This window comes from Aphelocoma coerulescens, chromosome 6, assembly GCF_041296385.1.
Source record: "Aphelocoma coerulescens isolate FSJ_1873_10779 chromosome 6, UR_Acoe_1.0, whole genome shotgun sequence".
NCBI lineage: Eukaryota > Metazoa > Chordata > Aves > Passeriformes > Corvidae > Aphelocoma > Aphelocoma coerulescens.
The window spans coordinates 36,777,613-36,793,067 of NC_091020.1; the positions used below are offsets into that span (position 1 = coordinate 36,777,613).

The window sequence follows — 15,455 nt, forward strand, 5'->3', positions numbered from 1 at the left end:
CTGTTTTTGCATATCCAGAATTGAAAATAATGCCCAACTTTGTAAATACATGGTGCTGCTGTGGATGCAAATTCATTATTTATGTGGTCTCATGTATGACCTTTAACCTCTGGAAACTGTGAGTTTTCAGCTCTCAAGTATTCATTACTCATTATTATGTACTGTTTGTTCTTCCGTAAGAGTAGAAAACTAGTAAAAGGTAATGAAGCAGAGCCAATTTGCTTTTACTTGGAGGGTACTTATTATATGAGAGACATAACTAATATTCAGTTCTAGTGGTTTAACCTGCAAGGAATGCTACAAGGACCTCACTGCTTTTAAGCCAATGCTGTTTCCCCATTAGAAATTACATAATTCTTTTTTTTTTTTTCTTTTAATATCCTCTGTGATTTCAAGTTCTCAAGGATTTGTATGCAAACAAAAAAGCCTGTGTCCTGTATCTCCAGAGCCTGGAAGTGTTTTCTGTTGCTGCTTCAGCACAGTAGAGTTGTTCTCCAGTGTTCCCTCACTGCTGGACTCCCTATTCAGGGCTCCCTGTGACTGATGGTTCACAAGTGTGAGATAGTTTGTTCCTACATCTTACTTGAAATAGTTTATTATATTTTTGTCTTATCAGTTGATTATTTTCATTAGCTATGTAAGAAGAGCTCTTGCTGAAGCAAACCCATTGTGGTTAAAATGAGTAACGCGATGGGCCAGCGCGTTCCTGCCGTGCCCACAGTCGATGCTACTGCGTGTGTTGCCCTGAAACAGTGAGAGTGGGTGTGTTGGCTTTACAGGATTAGTTACAACTACTTTTGGATGATGGTGACTTCACAGACTTCTCCAAGTAGATAAGAATCCAGAACTGATTTGGAGCAATATAGCACCTGGAGACTTGGGATGGCATGGTGTTAGGGTCCAGAGGTGAGCTCTGTTCCAGAGTCCTGCTTCATAGGCCGTGTTTGGTTAGTATTTCTCTCCAGACAGTGAACAAAATGAACGAACCAGGTAAACGTAGTCGTTGATTGTCATTCGCTGCTGCTGGGCTCTGACAGCAGGCTGCTGCCAGTGGTCCCTTGGGCAGTGCCTTGGGAAGGAAGGAGCATCTGTACAGGGACATCTTCTCAGCAACTTTGTCCTAGTTGCTTGTAAATTTATAATAGGAAATATATATCAGAAGAAAAGCATGTCCCAGTTGGGTATAATTTCTTGCATTTCAGGTATGTTTTTAGACATCTGGGCTGTCACCTGCTTTTTTTTTTTTTTCTTTCTTTTTTTCTTTTTTCCTTCCCCCCCATTAAATTGGGTCGTGCTCTGGCTCATTCTCCATCCCTACCAATGATGGCATGCTTTAAAGCAAGTTGGTAATATCCCCACTGGCAGAAACCAGCATTAATGATCTAATGGAAGCACTCAATGGTCATCAAACACCTGAGTTGGGAGTATTTACTTTCTCCTTTTATGCAGTAACACTACCAGTAGCTCACCTCAGTGTTTCACCAAGCAGGTCAGTGCAAAGGTGTTTCAATGACCGGGAAGCTGAGGTACGGAGGAAGTGACGGTTGGAAATGACTCAGAAACCCACAGCAGGACATTCCCTTCTTTCTGCGAGGGTGACCTCCTGTAGGTTGGCAGTGCTGTAATGCACTGTGTGCCCTGGATGTAGTAGCACACCGGGTTCTCCTTGGCTTTGGCTTGCACAAACCACTGCCAGGCTTCCCTTCTATGGCTTGAGTCCCACAGCCCGCTCTGCCGTTGGTCCTGACCCCCCGGCCCGCTGACAGGGCCTGCGCCAGGCGCTGATGGAGAGCAGCGTTGTAGGAGTGGCCCTGAGGAGGGCTGGTAAACCTTGCTGTCACCTCGCCCTCTTGTGCCTGACAGGCTGTGGGGGTGCTCTGAGGAGCCTCTGGTGGGGTCCGGCGCTGTCACCTGCTGGTGCCCATGAGCCCTCCCTGCTGCGGTGTGTCCCCAAGCTGGGCAGGATGGTGCCAGTTCAAAGCGGGGACCTGTGACTGCCTCTGGCTCAATGGAAAGATGCTGCAATTCAGATTTTGCTGATCTTTAATTCATTGTCTTTGAGCTTGATTATCTAATGAGATTATTTGTGTAGTCAGGAATGAGGGGTTTTGCACCGTCATCACATCAAATAGCAGTTTCTTTCCACTGTTGTTTAAAAGAAACACCCACAACCTCTAGTTGTGGTGTCCCATCCCTGGAAGTGTTCAAGACCAGCTTGGACAGGGCTTGGAGCAGCCTCCTCTAGTGGCAAGTTTCCCTGCCAATGAGGTGTAATGAGATAAGCTTTAAGGTCCCTTTAAACTCAAACCATTCTGTGCTTCTATGATCCCTAAAGAACTTTTAACGGTAGTATTAGTCATTGTTGATTTACATAATTAAAAGCAGGACTGCAAAGGTTTGCTGTGTCTGTGCCTTTTCAGAGTTTTAGGGCACCAGCAGCAAGACAATGAGTAGAAGGGAGAGCAATCCCTGTTTTTTCAGCTGTTCTTTACTGTGGTGTGTTGAGGTTAGAGCTCGGCAGTCCCTGTGCCCACCTTGCGCGTGGCTGTGTTCCAGTGCGAGCGGGGGAGATGCTGTGACCCCGAGTGCAGAGCACCCCGAGCCTGCTGGCACCAAGCCCTGCGCAGAGGAGTTGGTTCATGATTCTGCTGCCAGTAGCTGGTAGAAACCACCCACTCTTCCTCCCAATGGCTGCATGAACAGCATGGCCTCTCTGCTGGCTGGGGCAACCTGGTGCCGCCCATCAGAAAGAAGTGAATCCTGTTTTGGATTTATCATGTTCTCTCCATGTATGCTTCCACTGCCGCATTGTTGATTGTTTTGGACTGTTCCCTTTTAAAATGGAAGTTGTTCTGGAGCTTTGTGTCCATTAATTTACAATAAGGAGAGGAATAGAAGTTATAGAGACTCAGTATTAATAGTGGCATTTTGGATGTGGTGTTTGCAGTTCTGAATAAAGACAAAGCAGACAAAATTCCATAGGACAGAGTAACACTGAACGTGCATTCAAAATGGCAGAAAATTTATGAACATTATATTTGATTTGAGGCATGTGGAAAGACACAAGCATTCTAGGGTTTTGGTATGGTAATTGCTGACTGTGTAATGTCTCAGATATTTGCAGTGTTCAAGGCTAACACCTGGAATAGCGTGATGGATTTCCATGCCTCCTGGGTTAAGAGGTGTGTGTGCAGCTGTTATTTAAATACTTTTGTAAATAAGACACTCCATAAATAAAAATATCAAACACAACAGCTAAACAGCACTGAGAAATTTTGTAAAAGTGGAAAAGTGTCCACTCTAGCAAATGAATTGAGGTGTTTGAACTCTTCTACCTCTGAGACACGGAAAGGTTTGGATCATCTTAATCATGTCAGGTCTTCTTTGAGGGGAGTTGGAAAAGTTTGATTATATTCTAAATACAAATACTAAATATGAATGTATTTTAAATATAAACATAGTCTAGGATCTAAGTCATAGTTCAAAAAAGAAAATGTTAGTTAAGAATATTTGAGATAATTATTGTGTATTGTGAATCTTGTATGTGGATGGTAAATGATGCCCCCCTTGCTGCTTATTGTGCCAGTGTTACAGTTACCTGTCAGGCAGTAGCTGCCAGTCCTCCTTTTTGAATGCCCGGATCTGTGTCGTTCCCGCTGTGTGCTGAGCTGTGGACACAACTTCGTTAAATCTCGCTTTTCTCTTTGTTCCAGGTGGTCCATGCACACAAGCCCCATTTCATGGCTTTACACTGTCAAGAATTCGGAGGGAAGAACTACGAAGCTTCAATGTCTCATGTGGACAAGTTCGTGAAGTAAGTGGTGGGAGGCCATAGCCTATCCCCCCGAGCTGGGGACAAAGGCAGGAGAGGTCAGTCACCGGCGGAATGTCCCGGGATTATTTATCCCGGTTTAATTCATCGCCTCCGAATCCGAGCGGGGCCGGGAGCAAACCCGGGGCAGCGCCCGTGAGCCGCGGCCGCCCGCGCCCTCTGCTGGCGGCGGCCGGCGGTGCGGGCCGGCCCCGCCGCTGCCCGGACACGGGCGCGCTCGGGTCTGCTCAGGCTGCGGCACCGTCAGCACAAATCACCCAAATTCATGGGGTTTTGTCGGCGTCGGAGACCCGCGCCCTTCCCAGTCGTGTCCAAATGGCTGGGAAATTCGCGATCCACACTGAAGGTGCAGCTGATGAGGGCAGCTTGGGAGCGTGCAGGCGGGTGGCTGTGTCAGGGGACACCTCTGTCCCTGAAATTTCCCCCAGAGGAAGAGGAAGGCTCCGGGTTCCTTTGGGTGATGCGGGGGATGTCACAGCACAGAGCAATGCTGAGGCAATGCAATACATTTGCATCTCCCTTTACACGTTCAGTCTTTTCTTTCTCTTTCAGAGAACTGTTATCAAGTGATGCAATGAAAGACTACAACAGAGCTCGAGTTTACCTGGATGAGAACTATAAATCACAGGAACATTTCACGGTAAATTTCTTTATTTCACAAGTGTAGTTTAACCAAAGGTGAATTTCTTCTGTTTGGGATTTTTGACCCATGTGAGACTGTGAGCTGTTTCCATCCTGGTGATGATTATGTTTTTGCTTCTACTTCTACTGTGTTTTACTACAAAGAGTGTTTACTCTGTGGCATGTGTACATGCTGGTTTCACAGATGTGCATCCATGTAAAGTGAGCAGAATATCAGTGTGCAGACAGTTTTTTTGTTTAAAATGGTTGTCAAAGGTCTTTTTTCCTCCAATAACTAACCTCGGTGGCTCAGAAGCACCTTCCATTTCAGAGCCTGGCAGTGTAAGGTGGTGCCAGCACTGTGATGAGCTGGTGACGAGCTTGGCAAGCATTCAGGGCTTGTGTAAGGGATCTCCAGAGCTGGCTCACAGCCTCACTGGCCTGGGGCATGGTGACAAGAGCCAGAGCACAAGTTTGCATTAGCACACGGGTCGTGTTTAGGTACATGTAAAATTATGTGTGCGGGGCTGCCTTTCCTGCAGAGCAGAAAGGCTTGTGTGGTTGTTGCCAAGGCTGTGCATTGTGCCAACACGTTTGCTGTTTGTCCAGGTGATCACCACTAGGCTCTATAGGAAAGAACAACCTTTGGAAGTGAATCAGTGACATCTCCCTTCTTCCCAGGGTAGAAGCTTCCTTCTCCCCCAGTATGCTGCTCAGTGGCAGTGGTGGCTCGGAGGAGCCCAGCTTGAGACCTGATGCTGCCCGGCAGCCAAAGACGGCACCTGGGACACAGCTCAGACAATAGAAGAACCAGCTGCCCAGCACAGACACAAACCCCAGCTTGGAGACATATGAGCTTGGGGGATAAGAACCTGGAAAGGCTTTTATTTCTTCTTTTTTTAATAACTCTGGCTAGAAGCCCAGCTAACATGAAACTGGAGGAGAGGCATCAGCAGGTTTTTTTATCTTGTTCATCAAAGAAGATAAAAACAAGATTATCAGCTTTACTGAGCCTTAGTGGGACAAACCTCAGTCACTAATGTTGAAACTGTACAGATGTTCAGAAAGTGCTGGTGGGTAAAAACTGTAGTACAGAGCTGTGTGTTTTGGAATCACTCACAGGTCAGAGCTGTATTCAGATAATCCCACACACTGGTGGAGACCCTGGGGGGGTCCTACAGCACATATCTCCTGATGTGGGCAGGGGAAGCTGCAAGGGGCTCTGCATTTACCTGATCTGCCTTCAGCCAGGTGAGCTCCAGAGCTCCCTTCCAGCCAAGATTTTTTTGTGATATAGGATAAAGGGATAATCATCTGTGATCTTAATTTGGGAAACAGCATAGAAGACTAATACAATCCATGACAAAATACAACTTTTTTTTGTTTGTTTAAGAATAGTCACAGTACTTCATAATATCGAAGTTATTTTATTTAGCATAAGGTACCTTGGTTTGACTTGATGGCAGTATGGTGGATAAAAAGGTTCTTACAGAGGTTGAACAGGAATCCCAATTAGAGCATGTGCTGTTAGTGTCTCTGTGAAGAACCCTGTATTTTGCAAAGTTCCCTGTTCAAGAACTAATGTGGTTTCTTGTTTCACATACCACATTTTCTAGGCACTGTGTTTCTTGCAATATTCCCCAACAACCTTTGTATTTCTCCCTTTCTTGTCATAAATATTACTTTGCATATTTTTTTCTTCTAATCCTTTATTTGCTAAAGTTGGGCCTTCCAGGGGAAAAAAAGTTCTGTCAACATACTGATTCAATAAAGGGGAAGGGAAAAAAAAGACTGCTAGTACCAATGTTATTTTCCATGGATAACAGTGTAAACAAACACATGTTCTTATTGTTTGGTTAAATTGCCCTCTGTTGAACTGGTGACTGTAAAGATACAAAATGGGTTTACAGAAGTGTTTGATGTGTACCCCACAAGACAGGTTGTTTGTAAATAATGCCACATATACCAGTGAGGGCTGTTGGACAGCTGGAAAATGTCTCCATCAGTCCCAAACTTAGAGGATGTCAGGAGGGAGGGAGTTTCCCATGGGAGTCCTCAGGCTTTGCATAGGCTTTTCAATGTTAGGGCTGTGGCGGCGAGGGTGAAGCACTGGTGGTAGAATCAGAAAACAGCAAAGCCACTGGGAAATAGCGATGAGCACAGTGTGTTGGTGAGGGGAATCCCTGTCCAGGAGGGAGCACTCTGGAAGGGATTTAGAGATTGTGTTGAGAGACTCAAAGCAAGATCTTGCTGCAATGCTGTCACTCAACAAGTAATTCAATCCCTGAAAGCAGAGCTAGTAGAGAAGGAGTGTAGGAAACACCATGATTTTGTCTCCATATGCAGACAAGGCAAAGGCAGCACAAGGTGTTCTGGGATCCAGCAGGGCAGCAAGGGTGTTCTGGGATCCAGGTCTTTTGTCACAGTTTATAGAAGCATAGCAAAAAGATGGCTTCATAGAGTGATGTTTCTGGGTTTTTTCTGTCTCTTTCTCTTTCCAACCCATAAAGAACCTTTTAGAGCTGAATCTGCTTAGTGTGGAAAAGGCAAAATCCAAAGGAAGAGCAATTATTCAATGATGTTTTGTGTTACTATCAGTGGGAGGAAATGCTGTGTGCTAGAGGAGTGTTTTATACCTTCATTGTTAGACTTTATTAGTAGTGGCTTGGAACCAAAGCCCAAAAACCTAGAAAGGAGAGAGGGTGCGCTTTCACGTTGAGCTCCTTAACCTTTTGACTTCTTAGAGTCTGCTTTTTGGCACTGAATGTTCACAGTCCTCATTCACAGTTCCTGACATTGCTGTCAGGAATCAAGGATTCATAGAAATGGTTTTTCATGCATGTGATTTGAACTGGCAGATCTCCAGCTCCTCTGCTCAGTGTGTGTGTGTGTGTGACTGTCTGAGCAGGGGTTTCACATGTGGTGTGTCCATTTAGGGTAAAGTTTTGGTCTTATCTCCAGTGTGGTTTGCCTTGTACGATGTCATGTGTCTCCCTGTTTCGTTGTTAGTTCTGTTTGATTGCAAAGTTCTGTAACTTCTGTGGGCTTTTTTCCATCCCTTCTAAGGCACAGACTTGGCAGCAGATGGTAGCTTTGTCGTTATATTATTACCTCTCTGAAATATAAATGTTTATCATATATATCATTGTATAATGCTATTTTCTTTAGAAAGGGAGAAGCCCAAGCAGTTACAGTTTGGCTAACCTTTATCCCTGCTGCTCTCACATCCCCTTTTCTACCAGTTTTGGCATCACTTCCTCTGTAAGGCCTTCCTTGGCTTGTCTCCTGCAAAACTAAACCAGATTTTGCTGCCCACAGTTACTCAGCTTGGCTGCGATAGGACTGGCAGCAAGATCTGAGGCAATACTGTCAGCAGCCCCTCTCCAGTTTACAGCAGCATAGGTGCAAATTCCACATGAGAAATAAGAAACCAGTGTAATAATGAGGTGTCTCTAGTGGAGCGATTTGGTTTTAAAAACGAGTAATTTGTATTGCATTAAGGATCAAAATGGATCATTATGCATCATCCCAGACATAATACCAGGATTTCTCATTTATGGTCACATATAACAAATCTGGTGTAGAAGCAGCTGGTTTAAGGTCCAGGATTTGTGGGGAGAGGGGTAGGCACCATGATGAGGGAGAGAGCTGTGGTTTGGTGGATTGTGTTTGTTCTGCCAGGAGTGACAGTAGGGTGAGACTGTGTGGGATTTTCTTCCACTCAAAACTTTAAACACATGCACAAAATAAACTCCAGAGCAGTGAGTGCATGGCCAGGGAAGGTGCTGAGGTGGCAGGTCCCTGTCCCAGGGAAGGGGGTCAGCCTGCAGTATCCAAGGGTTGGGCTGGGAGCGGCAGCTTTGGGCAGTGACTCCTGGCCCAAGGCTTTTATCAAGGCCAGGTGTGGGGAGCAGCAGGGGTGTCACAGGGGGTCCAGGGATGAAGCAGTTCATATCACGCTTTGGAGAGGCACAGCTTTATCAGATTTAGAAACTACCTGAAGATAATTCTCTTGGCAGAGAGCTGCTGCATTAGAGCTGATGCCTGTCAGCGCGGGGAAGGTGGCAGCGCTTGAGCTCAGCGCTTCCAGCAGTTATGGATGAGGGTGGCGGGGGACAGCCTCTGCAGGTCTGACAATGGCTTCCCAGAAATTTCAGATTAACTAAACTGGCAGCTGTGTTGCTGCTCCAGTTCTGACTGGAAATACCAATAGCAGTCGAGTGTGGATAAACTGGTTCATGTGCTAAATTTCAGACACTCAAATAGCTTGGCAAAGCTCTGTGAAACGCAGCCTCCTGTAAATCCCTGTTTGAAAGCATGATCCTTTCTTTTGTTGTATAAAATGTTATCTAGGAGGTAGATCTTGATTTCTGTCAGAGAATGTACAATTAATGAGAAAACAGATACAAGACTGAAATAGGTAAAAATCTGAGAAGCTGAAAAATTCAGTACATTGTGTTGTGACTATACTGAATGGACTTCACTCATAATAAAATAGGTCTCTGCAGTTGCATTGATTTTACCCTGCATCCCATTATTTACATTCTCTGTTAATTTTATTGTACTTGGTATATTTCATGTAAGGGGTAAATTATAAATTTTGTCCCTTCTCTATGTGAAGAATTACTCAAAAATAGTTGGATGTGTTGAACTTTTGCATGTCAATACTTCTTGAATAGCCCAAGTTAATGGTAAATAAGGTGTTTTTTTCTGGAAGAATAAAATGTACTGAAGGTAAATATCAGTCAGAAATACATTGATGTTTTCATCAAATCCATAACTATTTTTATATGAAAACATGTCAGTATAATTGGTGACATTTTTGTTGTAATTAGATCAAGTCTAGTTTTGTTTTGTGCCGTGAATTTATTGATTTCTGGAGTACTCAATTAAGATCTTACATTGCTTAGCAAATCCTTGGCTTCCTTTTCATTGTTCAGAGAAGGCAAAGGAAACCCTTACGTAGCTTAAAGCCTTCTTGCTGTGTAGAACGTGTGGTTTCTGTAGGTTGGGAGAGAACCTTTACTGGAATAAGTCAATCCTGAGGTGGGCTCCTGGCAAACCAGACCTCCAAGAGTGAGCTGACCAGCAGCACCTGCCTGGAGTGTTCAGGGAACATGTTGGGAGCTGTGTGGTTGGGACAGCCCTTAGCTGATGGGCAGAAGCATCTGCACAGTGGGGTAATTGCTCTACTTCCTAGGATAGGTTTATTTTTAAAAAATATACAGCGTCCTCTGTTGTCTGTCTGCCTGCTCAGGCCCACAGGTAACCTTGCAATGAACAAAATGCCACTGGGTTCTATATGTGATGTGCTTAAGTTCCAGCCTTCTCCTAGTAACAGTGCAGTTCACTGCAATTAATTCATTGTATAGCACGGTTTCATTCAAATTAAAAAACAAACAAAATAAAACAAAAAAAAAAGGCAACCTTTCGCAACCGGCGTTTCTGACATTAGAGACGTGTTTAAACAGCACCAGAGCTGCAAGCAGATTAATACCAGTAGATTGAAGGGAGAGAGGTTTCTGTGCTCTCACAACTCCCCAAAGAGTGGGTTTGGTGAGATAATGACTGAAATGAAACTTCCCATCAATAACCACCTGGGGGGGTGGACAAAGATAAGTTATAAATAAAGAATACAGCGGTAACAGGCATTTTTCTGACAAGCATTCTTCCCTGCCAAACCTGCACTTCAGTTGCTGAGGCTGAGAGGCTCGGGGTGCTGATGGTGGTAGAGGCACCAGTCAATCAATGCCCATGTGGGTCTCCTGCCATCACACCCCTCTCTGATGGGGCACAGACCCCTGGGGATGTGGGGAGCTGAATGTCCCTCTGGCTGCCTGTCTGCCCCTGCCCTGTGCGCTGGTACTTGGTGGTGCCCCATCCAGCCGTGTCCCTGCACCCGCGGGGCTGTCCCGGAGCACGGTGGGCTGCGACCGCTGTAGAGGCTCAGTGGGGGCTGCAGGCTGCGCAGCACCCACCGCTCCTCAGTGGGGGTGGGTGGCACCAGACTGTGGGAACAGTGAAGATAAAGCAAGTCCAGGCACTGTCAGGGTGTGCAGGAAAAGGTTGTGCTTTCTTTTTATCCCCTGGATTGTTTTTACTTCACGCACTCTGTACCAGTATATTTTGTATGTGAAAAAGCTCTTACTTTAGGGTGGATAATGCACTGGTAGCCTGCAGCAGCATCTAGGGCAGACCTTTGCTCAAGTCACTATCCTTAAGAGCAATACCCTGAGCCAGCATGATGGGGGGCTCCAGTGGGCAGCAGTGGTCCTGAGAATACAGATGGACAACATGTTATTCAAGTGTGTTAGTGTACCTTAAAATTATATCTGCTCGTTACTGAGAGAATAGTAAAGTTAATTTTTGTTAGATTAATGATACTTGAGTAATATTTTTGGTTGAGCTGAGTTCAAATAATTGGCCATTAATTGAAAAAGGAAATTGAAATGAATTTATCTTATACATAAATCCTGTCATAGTTATTAATGCATCTTAGAAAATATCGTCCTGTTCCCAGAAATGGATGGTGTACACTGATTCTCCTGAGCTTATTAGCTCTGCCAATTTAGAGTTTGGTTAAGTAAAAAGGATGATTTAGGAAGAGAGTTGTAATTGAATTGAATGTTGAGGGAATTCACATGCTGATGAGTTCTCAGCCCGCTACTTCATTAACAGTTGTACAGAATGTTCAGGCTTGGCAGAAAGGCAGGACTTGCCCAGGAGATGGAGCTGGAGCACCAGGTTGCAGCGCTGGAGCTCCAGTCTGCAGTGCCCATGTGTGGGCGCTGGACGCCCTGGAGGAGCCCACGGGGCCCCCGCGCCGTGGCCGGGAGGGCACGCTTGGGCACCCGCTGCCACCGGGCTGGGAGGGCACGCTTGGGCACCCGCTGCCACTATGGCTGGGAGGGCACGCTTGGGCACCCGCTGCCACCGGGCCGGGAGGGCACGCTTGGGCACCCGCTGCCACTATGGCTGGGAGGGCACGCTTGGGCACCCGCTGCCACCGTGGCCGGGAGGGCACGCTTGGGCACCCACTGCCACTATGGCTGGGAGGGCACGCTTGGGCACCCGCTGCCACTATGGCTGGGAGGGCACGCTTGGGCACCCGCTGCCACCGTGGCCGGGAGGGCACGCTTGGGCACCCGCTGCCACTATGGCTGGGAGGGCACGCTTGGGCACACACACACACTCAGAGGGCGCCTTTTTCCACAGCCCCGGACGGGACACAGGCAGCACCCAGGCCCTGGAGAGGCCAGAGAAGGGACTCTGCTGCTGCTGGGATGTCGATCACAAGCTCAGATTTGTCACTGTGACCCACTGCTGAACGGGAGACTTTAGAGTGTGTTTTCCTGCTTCTCAATACTGTAGTCTTGATTTGAATTTTCTTTTACTATTCACAGGAGCCTGTTTCAATCTTATCCTTTTTCCTTCCTCTCCTTTCCATGGAAAGATATTTTGTACCAGAGTTTATTTTTATACTGTTATGTGTAAAAATTATGCCAACCCAGAGAAGGAGGAATTTATCTGAGTGGGTGGCAGCAGCACTGCTTGGCAGAGATGTGATGATCTCTTGGGGACTGGGCTGGGCTGCACGTGAAGGTGATGCCACAGGAGGAGCCAGGAGTGTCGTTCAGACTCTCTGCTCAAATTAACTCCTGTGAGGTTCATCCAGGGAGCAATCTTCTGGGTTGGAGAAAAGTCCAGACTCCTTTCTAAGAGGCACATATGAGAAACCTGCAAGTTTTCTGTCATCATCAGTCTTCCACATCACTCCTGAGCAAATGCTTCCCTCTGTCTCGCTGTTGTTTGGTTTTGTTTTCCCTAAGCAATAAGTTAGTATAAATATTTTTAAACAAATCTTACTCTGCTGGTTCTTTGGCTTTTTTTGTTGGTACTCAAGCACGTGGGAGCATGTGTAAGGCTGGTGACAGCAAGAGGATGCAGGGCTGTGTAGTAATCTTGGGCAAGGGCTGGCAGCAGAGCACTGGTTGTGTGCAGGTGCTGGCTACTTGGATACTTGTGTGATCTTTACTTTCTCCTAGCTACACTTCCTAGGCAGAATAAAAGGAATAAAACCGTTTGAAAAACATGTTAGTATTCCTTATAAAGGCCCTATAAAGCCAGAAGCAATTCTCCAGGCATGCAAAGAAGTGCTTCTAGTGAGGTGTGTGTGGTAGAAAAAGGGAAATGAAAAAATGAGGATTTAAACCCTGTTTGTAGCGAAAATGCAAAGCGGGATGGAGCCTCGTGGTGGCAGTGCCTGCCAGGGATCAGGGCTGGTACTGCACTTGGTGGAGACTTCGCTGCTTGTGCACGTTTTGCAGCAGTTCTTACCTCATCGTGTCCATCCTTACCGTGTTCGTTGTCTTCATTGTAACTCAGAATCCTTTCCCTTTGCAGCCTCCTGCTTTTTGAGTTTTGGTGAAATACACGGTTGGGAGCTTCTTGAAATGTGTGTCACAAAGTTTGACCTCTTCATTGTCTTCTATCTTCTTTTAATTGAATGAAAATGAGTTCATGAAGGAAGCTGGTGAATGTCAAAGTTAATCCTACAGCTTCTGACAAAATCCCGGAAAAATGGTTGTAGAAGTACTGCCATTCTGTGACATGGATATTTATTTACAATCACCTGAAATGAAATCTGCCACTTAATTTTTTAGGGGGAAGTAAGTTGTCTGGCAGGTAATAGCTTCCAATCTCTTCTGGGTGGGAAATGGAATCTGAAAGGTGTTGCCACAGCAGAACCTTCCTCTGGTTTTGAGTTGTCTTTTTTCTATGCATTTTTGAAACAAATCTCGTAACACATCAACAGAGTTCTTGCTGGGAGGGCATGGCTTATCTTCCACCTGTTTTCTGACACTTCTATATAATTGTAAGAGGAAGAATAATTATGGTGAGGGATTTCACAGATCAGTAGCCCAGTAATATAGCCATGGGTCCATCTCTGTTGTTTACAAATATGCTGGTGCTGAGGAAATTGGTGATAAAACAGCTTCTTTATCTGCAGAATTGTTACACTGTTTTGTATCAGCTGTGGAATTCCTATATAGAATTGAATTTTCTATGGGCTGTGGATTTTATATAGAGAATTTCATCCTGCATTAGTGCAGCAGACTACATGGCTAGGAAAAAAAGATTATTTGTAAAGAATAATTATAACCTGGTTTTGTAGGAATACGTCCATCTAAAAATCAGCTGAAATACTTGAAATTAAATTATAGGCTCTAGTCTCTGAACACAAGAAGAAATAAACTATTTCTAAGCTTTTAAAGGGTAAAAAAAAAAAAAAGACTCTTCTAATTGCTGCCCGAGCGGTGAGGCTAAAGCAAAGGCTTGCTCTCCTTTCCGGCAGAGCCTGCTGTGGCTGGCGGTCCGCGGCCGGCGCTCCCTGCCCGCGGGCAGCCCCGAGCCCCGTGGTGCTGCCGCCGTGTCCCCGCTCCGGGAGCCGCGGGGCCGGGGGAGCCGCGGGGCCGGGGGAGCCGCGGGGATGCGGGAGCGCCCAGCCGAGGAGGAACAGCACAGCTGCAGGAGACCGGCTGAGGGCGGCGAGGCGGCCTGCGGCCCCTCTGCCCGGCTCCGGCGGGCCCTGCCCCGGCCGGCCCTCAGCCAGCGCTGCCCGCGAGTGCTGGAGGGAGCCCGCAGGCTGGCAGGGCAGCCACAGGCAGAACGGCACAGGAGACGTTTCGGAATGGACAGCGGCTGGGATTTTATTTTGCGTCCGCTCCTCTGTGTTGTGGTAGGAGCAGCAGAAAGGCGCCGAGTGCCCGGGCAGCTCCGTGCCCTGGGCCGGCCGGCAGTGGGTCACCTGTGGCACTGCCGCGGGCTGCAATGGTGCGAGGTGGGAGAGCTGCTCTCATTTCAGTGCAGGAGCAGGTGGCATTTTTGTTTGCTCCTGCCTTGTTGCATATTTAATTACTGTATGTTCTTAAAGTAATTTGACCAGAGATTTATGGAAAGAGTTATTGGTTGGCTCAACACATACCTCAAACCGTAAATCTTCTCAATCATCTGCCATTTGTTTGACAACTCTGCTTTTAACAGTCCAGCAATATTGCCGACATATTTCCAAGGCTTTAACTTGGAGCCTGTGGCAGCTTAAGACTTGTTGCCTGCTTTTTGCGTGACATTTTTATTTAGCTTTTCCCCTTTTTTTATAGTACATATTACTTAAATTTATTTTTCTTAATATGCTCTTGAAGAATAATTCCATTTGATAAATAAATTTGTTATATTCGAACAGCAAAGAATTTTGAGGAAAAGCATGGCTAGTAGAGATTTTCACTTACTGTGAATGGAATAAAAGTTTTGTTTTCAGGCCTCTTATTTTAATACAGTTTCTTTGTGGTCCAAGAACACAGCAAATCTTCTGTAGATGAAAGGAAGGAAATTTCCTTGGCAGGGGAGCTGGGAGCAGGCTCTGCAGGGTAAAGGCTGTCTTGGTACAGGCACAAGGCTTGCAGCTTTGGTCGTGGCATCCATCCCCTCCCCGAGTGCAGGGGTTGACATTGCTGCACCCTGTGTGTCTCTGCCTGTCCCAGGACCCTGTGCTGTGTGACACTGGGTGCAGCGCAGCAGCACCAGCCCAGAGACGCCGGTGCCACCTCACTGCGTGCACTGCAGGCCCAGTGCTTAGTGGTCTGGCTCCCCAGTGGGTGCTGTGGACACAGAGGCTGTGATTCCCCACCCCTGTTCACTGTAAACATCTCCTGGCCAGGCCAGGCTAGGCTGGGACAGGGGCAAGGGAGCTTCCCAAAAGCAGGAAAGGAGAGCAGAGGATTGCTTGGTGTCCATTGTCAGCAGCTCATCCATGAGTAGTCTCTTCCCACAGCACTGTCTTGCAGGCAACCAGTCACTGTGAGTGTTTCGGTACATGCTTAGTTCGGCACGTCTGGGGAACACATGTTGGTGGACATTTAAGTGTTGTGGAGTGTATCTACTTGGATCTAACCCTTCCCTTCTAAGACACAGGGATCCTCCCAGCCTTCTATTTAGGCTGTGG

At 46.5% G+C, this 15,455-nt stretch overlaps 1 protein-coding gene across 4 annotated transcripts in view; it reads left to right on the top strand.

Annotated features, from left to right (window-relative positions):
• Positions 1 to 15,455, top strand: part of INPP5A (inositol polyphosphate-5-phosphatase A) — a 191,573-nt gene that overhangs the window by 51,290 nt on the left and 124,828 nt on the right. For all 4 annotated transcript variants that reach the window (XM_069020329.1, XM_069020331.1, XM_069020328.1 and 1 more), the window contains exons 3-4: positions 3,714 to 3,814; positions 4,385 to 4,472. In XM_069020329.1, coding sequence (XP_068876430.1) covers positions 3,714 to 3,814; positions 4,385 to 4,472 — 189 coding nt within the window. The remainder of the gene's footprint in view (positions 1 to 3,713; positions 3,815 to 4,384; positions 4,473 to 15,455) is intronic.